The 12,154-nt window shown below is 37.7% G+C and overlaps 1 protein-coding gene across 7 annotated transcripts in view; it reads left to right on the forward strand.

Moving 5' to 3' along the window:
- The window catches only part of ADGRG2 (adhesion G protein-coupled receptor G2), a 77,401-nt gene extending 65,696 nt beyond the window's left edge, over positions 1–11,705 (forward strand). For all 7 annotated transcript variants that reach the window (XM_075913798.1, XM_075913796.1, XM_075913797.1 and 4 more), the window contains 5 exons: positions 650–749; positions 1,300–1,583; positions 4,025–4,126; positions 5,127–5,279; positions 8,856–11,705. In XM_075913798.1, the coding sequence (XP_075769913.1) occupies positions 650–749; positions 1,300–1,583; positions 4,025–4,126; positions 5,127–5,279; positions 8,856–9,040 (824 nt within the window). In that variant the 3' untranslated portion in view covers positions 9,041–11,705. The remainder of the gene's footprint in view (positions 1–649; positions 750–1,299; positions 1,584–4,024; positions 4,127–5,126; positions 5,280–8,855) is intronic.
- The last annotated feature ends 449 nt before the right edge of the window (positions 11,706–12,154 follow it).

Here is a 12,154-nt window from a genome sequence, read left to right on the forward strand (position 1 = left end):
GTTTCAGCAAAAACAATGAGGAGTCCCGTGGAACCCTTGAAGACTAACATATTTATCTGGGAATAAGCTTTTGTGGAGTGGAGCCCATTTAGTCAGACGCATGATGAAGTGGGTTTCAGCCCACAAAAGCTTATGCCCAAATAAATGTGTTAGTCTGTAAGGTGCCACAGAACTCCTTGTTTTTACCTCTAGACTGCTACTGTTTCTAACAAAAGGTACCAACACAGTGCCAATGACTTCAGTGATGAGAAAATCCTAGGCCTAGTTCTCCTCTCATGTCCATTCTTCTAAATCAAAAGTAACTGCACTGAAAACAATGGAGTGTAAAACAGGTCTGAGAGGCAAAATCAAGACCATTGTGTTTCATGTCTTAAAATCCATGATATTAATGAGTATGTACAACACATGTTGCTAGTTTACCTTAAGTTATATTTGATGTAATTGGATCAAGTCACATAGAATATGTTGTCTTGTTCAGAAACAAAAATTGTGTTTTACAAAATAAGCTATCATGATAAAACAGTCTCCTATATTATAACTTCCTTTTGGATTGTAAAAATCTGGCAACACAATTAGGTTTCATAGGAAAATAATTTCATTTCATCACATAACTTTCATTCAGAATTAAAACTATTGTCTAATCTTTCAGGTGTACCACTTATAGTGGTAGTCATTGTATTGGCCATATCACCAAATAACTATGGGCTTGGATCATATGGAAAGTTTCCTAATGGCACACCGGATGAATTGTAAGTTAAAAGATAGGCATATTTGAAGAGTGAATGCTAACAGAATGGTTATGTGAGAGTTTGTATGTGAGCTTCTTTCCTGAACGTGACACTTCTGTGAATAAATCTCTGCAGGATATATTAAGTTATTTTTCTTCCTAAACTGTTTGCAAGGCTTAGATCCAGTCACAAAAGGCTTAGATCCAGTCACAAAATGCTGGCATGGAGCTAGAACATGAAAATGAGGTTAACTCAAGAAAAGAGAAAGAAAGGAGTTGGGGGATGGAGAGAGAGGAAAGTAAGCCTAAATGTAATACAAGACAAAACACACACACCCCATATTGCCTAAGGAAACAGGATACCTAAACCCAATCCATTAGTGTTGGTTTTTTTTCATTACCCTTGGGATTCACTTAGGATGATAATGGACACATTCATAAAAACCTAGAGAGATGCAAACTTGAGCCAGTGTATGTAGACTTAAATATTGCAGGATGAAGTGTTTTTAACAAAATATAGCCACATCTAATGCTATTTGTACTTAATTTTTTATTATTAATCTGTATTCTAGCTGCTGGATCAACAACAATATTGTTTTCTACATTACTGTTGTGGGATACTTCTGCATGATATTCCTGTTGAACATCAGCATGTTTATAGTGGTACTGATTCAGCTTTGTCGAATCAAAAAGAAGAAACAACTTGGAACCCAGAGAAAAACCAGCATTCATGACCTCAGAAGTGTTGCAGGCCTCACATTCTTATTGGGAATTACTTGGGGATTTGCCTTTTTTGCATGGGGGCCAGTAAATCTGGTATTTATGTACCTCTTTGCCATCTTTAACACTTTACAAGGTAAGTTAAGCTTTGTTAAGGCCTTTTGTATAAAGATGTAATGAGTAATTCAGTTTTAAGAAATGCTTTATTATGCACAAGAATTTATACAAAATTATATCTTTACTGTTATATAAAAGATAAAACTACTGAATACGACCCTTCTTAATTGTTGCATTACATTGAAAGAAAATTAATACAAACACTTTCAGAAGTGACATAATAATGTAACAGTTAAATAGTAATAGTTAGTTTATTACTAATTAGTTAATGGTCAGATGCAAATTTATGGATGTGTCATTTGTATTGAAAATTATACTCTTAAAGTCCATTAACAGAATCACAAAAGCTACAGGACCAAAGATCTATTGGCTCATTTAGGCTCTGTTGTCTTTATTTGCTTTTGAAAGTATTTTTAGCCTAAATTGATTTTCAAATGTAAGTTAGGCATTTAGGCCCCAATGGTGTTCCACTCAGAACTATAAGGCATATGTGGCTTACTTGGCAGAGCCCCATTTTCAAAAGTAACTTAGGCACTTAGGAGATTGAGTTCCATTGACTTTTATTGTAACTTATACTTTCCAGTGCCTAAGGACAGGTCTACAGTAGACCTGGCAGCTCAGCTTAAGGTTCACAACTCCAGCTACGTAGCTGCAGTCAGTTTACCTTAAGCTGAGGTGGCATCCCCACAGCAGGAGGCTGACAGGAGAAAACATTCCCGTCAGCTTCCCTTACTCCTTGCAAAAGGAGTACTGGATGCCGGTGGAGGTGCCCTCTGAGTACCGGACGCCAGTGGGGGTACCCTCTGAGTTCAATTTAGTGAGTCTTAACTTTTGAGGAGGTGACTTAGCTGTATGTCACTTAGGCCCAGATCTTCAAAGGAATACAGAATTGAACTCCCATGGAAATCATCTGCACCAATTTCTATGGGAATTAAATGTCTAAATATCTTTGAGGATGTGGGCCCGAGGTCTTGCAACAATGAACAGAGCAGCATCTAAAATGCCTTTAAAAATCTGAGCATTGGGGACAAATTTAAATGCCCAAAGATGCTGATTTTTAAAAGCATCTATGTGCCTGACTCCTGTTGAAGACCATGGGACTTAGGTGTTTAACTTATCCTGAGAATTGTTCCAAAAATGCTAATCTCAGTCTTCTCCAGTGAAGACTTGTAGCATCTCCTTTATTTTTCATTCCCTGTAACCTAATATAAAGAATTGCACAGCCACATTCTTCTTTGATAAATTGTAGCTGGGAGGGAGTGTAAATATTTCTGACACACCTCAAGTACATCCCACTCTAGATGGAAAGCAGTGAGAATTCAAAAGTGGGTGGATCTGTGATATGGCACAGTTTGAGATATCCTCACATGTATGAGCTGCATCCATCCAGGAAAAGGAGTGGTTTTGAACTTTTGGTGAAGAGGGCTACAATTACTGTTTTTTGAGCATGAACTGTTAGCCCATGTGGGCTTTCACTATGACTTAATTGTGATGGGGAGGACCAAAAGCTACCTTGTAAACTTGAATCTGCATTAGGTTTAATCCAGTTTGTCCCAGTGGCCTATCAACATGAACACTGGTCTGTAATTGTGATTGATTCCATCACAAGTAGCAGCAGCAGTAGATTAACTCCAAATAAAATATGGAGAAATTCCAATTAGCATATATTGAAAGCTAAAGGTATTCAGCTCATTACACCTCATATTTGAAATTGTATTATCTTGTTGTCGGGTCTTGATTTTTGTACTAGAAACTTCAAATAAGCTTGTAATTTCACATAGGTCTTCATATTTTAAACTCAGCTTCCTGATGCATTTGTATTTTTGGTACTCTTTATCCCCGTAATGTATAATATATAATGTGCAAGAATAGCAAGAAAAAACATTTCGGCTACGTCTACACTGGCCCCTTTTCCGGAAGGGGCATGCTAATTTTTCAGATCGTAATAGGGAAATCCGCGGGGGATTTAAATATCCCCCGCGGCATTTAAATAAAAATGTCCGCCGCTTTTTTCCAGCTTTTAGAAAAGCCGGAAAAGAGCGTCTACACTGGCCCCGATCCTCCGGAAAAAAGTCCTTTGAAGTAGGATTAAGAGATCCTCTGGAAAAGGGCTTTTTTCCGGAGGATCGGGGCCAGTGTAGACGCTCTTTTCCGGCTTTTAGAAAAACCGGAAAAAAGCGGCGGACATTTTTATTTAAATGCCGTGGGGGATATTTAAATCCCCCGCGGATTTCCCTATTACGATCTGAAAAATTAGCATGCCCCTTCCGGAAAAGGGGCCAATGTAGACGAGCCCTTCAGGTAATGACATCAGTTCATTGTTTAGACTATTAGTGTCTCTAATGAATAAGATGTGTAAAAGCATTTGAGTGATCAGCTGACTTGCGAAGAAACAAAAGAAAAACAATACCTCCCTTTTTAAAAGCTTGAAATAATATTCTGGCATTTGATGCTTTGCAGGTTTCTTCATTTTTACCTTCTACTGTGTAGCAAAGGAAAATGTCCGCAAACAGTGGAGACGATATCTATGTTGTGGAAAATTCAGGCTGGCTGAAAACTCTGGTAAATATTAAACACTATTGTCTATATCTGTAAATTCTATAATTACAGTCAGGTGTAAAGTCCCCATTGTTCTTAGTAAATGTTGTTATGCAGCGAATTACATAGCTATATATACAGATATATCTACTATTTTGGATTTTTTCTGATTCATAAAGCTTGCATTTTATTTAATTACAAAACATTGCTGTATAAAGTATTAAATTGAGTGGGACTTTGCATATATAGAAAGATATAGCCTTGTGGAGCCCTTTGTATAACTGTGACGTAAAGATCTGCTTCCTCAAAATCAATGGTAGCCTTGGCAATGACTTCAGTAGGAGCAGGGTCATAAACAGCTTTGAAAATAATCAGAGCTGTCAATTAACATGCATTAACTCCTGTGATTAATGCAGGGCAGAATTAACGCATTTTTAACACGTATTAATAGCAGGCATTTCCATGGCATTGCTCTTTTGAAACGCCGCTGAGGCATTTCAAAGGGGCAGCGCAAAGCAGTGCTGGGGTCAGCTGGAGTCCCCAGCTGACTTGGGCTCCGTGCAGCATTGCTCCTTTGAAACACAGTGACAGTGTTTCAAAGGGGCAGCACACATAGCTGATCCCGGGCTCCATTTGGCGCTGCCCCTTTGAAATGCCATGGCCCTAAAAATGTGTCATACTAACAATTATTTGGGGGTTTTTCATTGTACCCTGATTGTATTGAAATAGTTGAATGTACCCTTACACAGTTTAAACTCATGAAGTATTGCAGTTGCAGTTATCAGTAATCCCTAAATAGGCCTACAGTCACAAAAGTATGATTAGTTATTTTTTTTTAAATAAGAAACTAAAAGAAGAAAAATAAATTCTTACACATTTAGAATTATGTCATTTCTTGGAGAATAGTTTTCTATCTGAAATATTGGGAAAAGCATTGTGCTAGAATTTAAGTTATTTGCATTATTAACTGTACTCTTTGCTTGACTATATTGCATCATTTTCCATGACACTTATTCTACTATAGACTGGAGCAGAACTGCTACTAATGGTTTAAAGAAGCAGACTGTAAACCAAGGAGTATCCAGTTCTTCCAACTCCTTACAATCAAACTGTAACTCCACTAATTCTACCACCCTGCTAGTGAATAATGATTATTCAGTACTCACAAATGGGAATGGTATGTATGTTGCAAAATAGTACTTTTCAAACTATATATTTTTGTTTTATTTTAAACAGCTTTAGGTTCTCTTGTGACAATTTAAAGCAGACAGTGAGCCAATTATTTGTGAGTACAGAAGCAAAATGGTCCTATAAATAATAATTCTACAATTATCCAGTTTAGGGTAACACAGTATATTTCAAAAATACTCACTTTTCATATTTAATGTAAACTAGTGATTAGATGCAAAATTGTAAATGTTATACATTACTCAAATACCCTGCAGAGATGCTATTTATACCATGCTTTTCAGCTGAAGACAGAGCTAGCTGTGGAAAAGTTTAGAACATTTTAAAATAGCTTTATCATGTTGTATCAACTAGGAAAGAAAACTCAGTCTACAGATAAAAGAAATGTGGTAACATCTAAAAATATTTAAAAAAACCCATGAAAGCTATCATTTGGGAGTGCTTTCTCCTATTAATGAGAGAGGGCTTCATCTGCAGAACCCCTGCTATCATTACCAGAACAGTCACATGTAAAAACCTCTTCTGAGGCTGGGGAAGCAGAGTAAGAAAGGGATAATGGGGCAATAGGGGCCATAAAATCTTCTCACTGAAGAGGTCTGAGAGAGTTACTTACCTGGGTAAGTAATGAGCTCAGTTGTCATATTTTTTCTGTGATTTCCATGGCTAGTCTTCCGTAATGGAAGTGAATTTATGTGTGGCAGGAAACAGACAAAATGTTTCATGACTTCCATACCAAATGTGCATGCTTTCATTTAGAACAGACATAATGCTGCCCACTAAGTCTTTATTCTCTGTAGGCATGTCTCCCTTTTCCTGGCTTATGGAAATGCAGGTGATCAAATGTCACTTCAGTCCATTTCAGATGTAAACTGGAGTGGATAATGAGAAAATTAGATATGCACATAATTTGAATGCAGACACAAAAATGAAACTCTTGTGACTGGAAGTAATCTAAGTTTTGCATCTTTATCTAATGGCAGCACAAAAAATCTAGCACGATTTATGCCAGGCATTGTCAAACTGTGGCTTGACACCCCTCCCTCCCCCACTTCTTTGCCTACCAAACTGAAGGAGGTGGGAGCTTAGGGATAGGGACTTCTGCCAAGCAGGGAGGGTGGAGGGGTGTGTGTATCTCACGACATCAGACCTGTGGCAGATACACTGTGGGGCTGAAGCCCGGAGCCCCAGCATATATACTCCATAGCCTTAAGCCCTGGCTGTTGCCCTCTGTGGGGCTGAAGCCCCAAGTCCTAGCAGGCACGCCCTTACTCTCAATCTGCTGCAGATTGTCATATGTGGCTCAGGTGGTCAGTAAATTTGGCCACCTCTGAGTTATGCTATAGCCATGCTGGTTGTGTGCTCTGATAGTGCAGCACTTTCTCTTTCCATGCTGAAAATAAGAGATTTAGACTGTTCCACATGTTGGAGCAAATAGGTTATCATATCGGCCCCACAGTGTATCTGCCACAGGGCTGATGCCCTGAGATACATGACCCTCTCTCCCCTCCCTGCTTGGCAGAAGTCCCTAGCCCTAAGCTCTCACCTCCTTCAGTTTGACATAAATATTGCACTCCTGGATGCCAATGGCCAGTGTTTCTTTCACTCAGTTCAGGTTTGGGATCTTAGCACCATTGCTACTCAGATTATTTTATGTGCAATTATTGAACTGACTACTTTTGTCCATATTATTGGTGCTGAGATGATAAAGATAATGGCTGTGTTGTCCTTTAAATGCTATTTTTAAGTACATCAGAAGCTGGAAGCTTGCTAAGCAAGCAGTGAGACCACTGGATGATCGAGATGCTAAAGGAGCACTCAAAGGGGATAAGGCTGATATGCAGAAACTAAAAGAATTCTTTGCATCGGTCTCTGTTGAAGAGGATGTGAGGGGAATTCCCAGACCCAAGCCATTCTTTAGGTGACAGATCTAAGGAACTGTCACAGATTGGGGTGTCAACAGAGGAGGTTTTTTTAACAACCTTATCAAACAGTAGTAAGTCACCAGGACCATATGGTATTCACCCAAAAGTTCTGAAGGACCTCACATATGAAATTGCAGAACTAAAAACTGAGTTTTAATTTAAAATGAAGTAAGTTTGTGGGCCTTATTGCAAAAAAAAAAAAAGCTTGAAAATATGATCCCAGTGCAGTTGATACAGTGTCATAGCGCTGAGAGGCATGTACTCCACATAAATGGGTTGTTAGTTCCATGATCCACTGCTCTGGGAGATATCCTCCAACAGATGACCATGTGGTAAGAGGAGAAGAGAGCAGTAGGCCAAGCCCAGCTACTCAGATGAAAAAACCCTGCTTGGTAAGTACCGGGCTCCCACTGCTGGCACTCCTGGGAGCTAGAATTATGCTGCTTCTGCCTCTTTAGGGCAAAGCTATGGGGGAGTTTTGCGGTCTGTCATTCCTTTGCCCCTGAATGACCTTAATCTAGCTCTGATTTGGTTAGATCAGATCACATGGAAGCACGTTTTGCAGCCATTACACCTCCTTTTGAAGTGCTCTTAAATAAACAGAACTCTGAATTTCCTCTTCTTTTGGTAGTTAAAAGGATATTTTCATGCACTAGGTCTAAAGGTGGTTTTTTTTTTAAAGTTTTGCCCATATTCATACTATTAGCAATGTTTTTATCTTTTATGAATACAGTTTCCAGTCTAAATAACAACACTGCACTTCTGCTTGTGAGCCTATTCCCCAATATTTTCTTAAACACAAACCACTCGGTCTCAAAGGAAATGTTTGTTAATTTTTCCTTTCCCTCAACTTCATAGTTTTCATCATAATCAACCACATCCTTCTTTTGTTCTGTAATCATATCTTGCCATCTCCTTTGGCTCACTAACAATGCATGGAGAAAAAAATAGTTTTAAAATTCATTAGTTATTTTCTTTTGACCTATTAAATTCATTCTAGTAACTGTGGTGAAATACCTTAGAACTCTGAAAATCATTTGACTACAAAACACACAATATTTTGTGTAGGCTTTTAAAGGACTGATATCAACCAAATGTACACTATGTCAGATTTTTGACAGCTCTTTCAAGTTGACCTAATTTACAAGAAAGAACTACAGGAACTCTCCTTTTTTGCCCAGTGGGATTTTGTTATCAGAGAACTAAAACAAATATAAAAGAAAGAGTTAAAATATAATTGAAGTATCTAGCATGAAATGTATAGAGATAAGCGATCTATAGCCAAAGATTTAGGACTTTTTGAAATTTCAGGAATTCAGTAAATCTTTATATATCTTTGAAGCTTCTGTTCCACTATATTAATAAACCACAATAAATGCAAGTATGCTTGTTCATAAGCAAGGGGAGAAGGATTTTGCCCTTTGTGTAATGATCTCTACAGTCTGAATCAAATTCTGTCCTCTGAATTATTATACAAAAAAATTACAGACAAATTCCTACTTAAAACTCATTCCAGGGAGCAAAGAAGAGTGAAATATGAAAGTTCTCAGTATACTCATAAAAATTTTAAAGAAATATGTATTTCTATGGTGACTCTTCACTCTGAATCCTTTCTGACACATGCCACGCTTTTATTTTTGCAGGTAATGTCTCCAGTGAGAAAAATGGTGTTTCTTTCAATGTACAGAACGGCGATGTGTGTCTTCATGACTTCTCAGGAAAGCAACTCATATTTCATGAGAAGGATGATGCAGACCACAAAACAACCCGTGTTTCACTCAGAAGGACTTCAAAGAGGGGAAGCCTACATTTTATTAAGCAAATGTGATTTTATTTTATTTTATTTTTTGCATTCCACATTGTTTTACAATGTAAAACACAGATTTTTACTTGAACTATTTTATGTACTATGAGAAGACCAGAAACTGATCCTTCTTTAATGGACGGTACTGGAACCTTGACACAGGCAAATGTTGAGTTAATAAGAACAGTTATAATTTTTAAAAAAGTCATTGCTACTATTTGACAAGATACTTCAGATACTCCTTCACAATTGACACAATATCCAGTTTAGTTTTCCACTATTCCTATTTTGTGTTAAGATTTAAAGATTTGGTTGTAGACTCTTATTTTGTCAGTATATCTTACAATTAGTATATCTGAATACAGTACATAGTGTTGTATAAATGTAGCCGATTCTAAGTTATCGTTCAAAATGTTATATTGTCTACTACAGCATTTTTAGTTTATAGTAGAAGATTTTATAGCATTGTAAATAAGCAAAACAATATTCACCATTAGGCATTTTATGCTATTTTTATATTTATTTCTTGTAATATAAATTTTAAAACACTTCATTGTATAGACAAATAATTGATATTTTGTTTTAACTTTATTGTTAGAACGTAGGCAAAGTTGATTATTTCAATTAACTTCTGAAGCATCCTACATTGTGTATTTATAGGTAATTTGTTCAATATGTGAAATAACATAGTAGTTACGGTGCAGATTTGTTCACAGGACATGGAACTGTAAATATGAACCCTGTCACTATTGTATCACCAACTGGGACCCAGGAATATAGTGCATTGGTGTCTTATCAAAGGATGAAATTAATCAGGAAGAGTGATGGATAAAATAGGCAGTAGGCTATTAGATATACACTGGGGGCATGTCTACATGGCAGGGCTAAAGTTGATGAAGCTACTCAACTTCAGTTATGTCAATTGCATAGCTAAAGTCGAAATAGCTTTACTCGGCTTTTGGCACTGTCCACACAGCAGGAAGTCAAAGGAAGAACACTCTTCCTCCGACTTCCTTTACTCCTTGTGAAATGAGGGTTACAGGAGTTGGAGTAAGGAGTCCTCGAGCTCAACATTACTTTGAAATAAAGGCTTGCAGTGTAGATGTGTATTTTGTCAAAATAATGCTGCTGTGTAGATGTACACTTACAGTGAAATCCTAGACCCATTAAAGTCTATAGGCATTTCGCCATTGATTTCAGTGTGGTCACAATTTCTTTTCTAGTAGTTGTTACAGAGATAAATACATGGCCAATTCTCAACTGCAAGATTTAAAGAAAAATAATTATTGCTAAAAATAGTAGCTGTTATTCTTTAGTAGCCAAGCCAAGCATCTGTTTCTTTATTAGATGCTCTCAATAAAGCATCTCAAATCCTGAGCTATAATGCATGTTTCTGTTTGCTTTGTGGTACGTGCTCAGTCAAATCCTAAGGTCCTTACTCAGTGTTTACTCATTACCTACTCAGGTAAAACTTCTAATGACCTCCAATGAGCACTTATGAGGAGAGACTAAAAAGACTGGGACTTTCCAGCTTGGAAAAGAGATGACTAAGGGGGGATACGACAGGTGTATAAAATCATACATGGTATGGCGAAAGTGAATAAGGAAGTGCTATTTACTTCTTCACATAACATGAGAACTGAGGGTCAGCCAATGAACTGGGTAGGCAGCAGACTGAAAACAAACAGGACACAATGCAGTCAACCTATGGAACTCATTGTTTGTGATGTACAGATCAGAAATATAAAGGGGATCAGAAAAGAATTAGATAAGTGTATTGAGGCCAGGTCCATCAGTGACTATTAGTTGAGAAGGTCAGGGATACAACCTCCTGCTGTGGATGTTTGTAAACCTCTAATTGCCAGAAGCAGAGAATGGATGACAAAATGGATCTCTTGATAAAGTATCCTGTTCTGTTCATTCCCTCTGAAGCATCTGTCACTGGCCATTGTCAGAAAACAGGATGCTGGGCAAGGTGGACCATTGGTTTGACCCAGTATGGCCATTATATTCTTATGCTTGCCTGAATAAGGGCAGCAGGATTTGGCACTACATGCATATTATCTCAGACTAGATAGAGAATGCCTCCTTATGTTCTTGCACATGGGCTGGGTGTAGTTGGAATCCTTAGGTCCAGGGGTATAAAGACTGCTAGCAGCTCATACCCACAATGGTACTGGCCCCACTGAAGGAAATTACTAAGAGGCTGGATTACATCAGCCTCCAACAACAGAGGAATAAATGCTGTACATCCTTTGAGGGTAGTGCACTTGCAGCATTCCCTGGAAACAGCGTTCTAGAGTGGTGAGCGTTGGTACTGCTTCCTACTTTGGACTCTGTGGCAGTGCAGCAGTCTGAACCCTTAACATTCTCACAAATGTTAAGTCCTTTTGCATTGATACAACACAAGGGTTCTATTTGCCATCTATTTCTGATCCCGAACACATTTCCATAATGACAATTTGAAACATTTCTTCTATTTGCCCACAAGAAGTGTACCTGCACTGTGAACCACATGTAAGAATCATCATGGTACCAGAATAGAAACATAAATAATCTAGACGTGCATTTCTGTGAATGTTTTAACTTTCTGGCTAGAGGCCTTTGCACTGTTTCTTATAAAGTTATTTAATTTTCTTGTATTTATAGTTTCAAATGTAAACAAAATAAATGTGTAGTATGTAACTGGGATGAGCTGTGGAATTTATTTCATGTAGATAAATATGCAATTATAAATGTCTATTTCTCTGGATAACATGATCCGGGCTACATGTATCAGACCTCTATATTTGTTTTGGTTCCACCTTTCAAATTTTAGCAACTCTGCTCTTAGTAAAGTAGGTTTGAACATGATCCCACTTAGAGCTGGTCAGAGCCACCCTGCGAGTCTGCTGGAGATGAGAACATGGTGTGAGAAGTACCAAATGGCTATGTTTTTGTCTAGTATTCTGATTTCCTGAGAAAAAGCATGTTGCACCACTGCTTGGATTCTCAACTTGGTTTATTTTTGCATCCAGTGTGCCTGTGTATTTTTCATCCTTTTCAATTTCTTGTTTGCAATTATCACCTACATAAACCCTCTCTATTAAAATAGTATATATACCCTTCCCACTATGCTGCATCATTTTAGCTCAATGA

The sequence above is a fragment of the Pelodiscus sinensis genome, chromosome 1, assembly GCF_049634645.1.
Source record: "Pelodiscus sinensis isolate JC-2024 chromosome 1, ASM4963464v1, whole genome shotgun sequence".
NCBI lineage: Eukaryota > Metazoa > Chordata > Testudines > Trionychidae > Pelodiscus > Pelodiscus sinensis.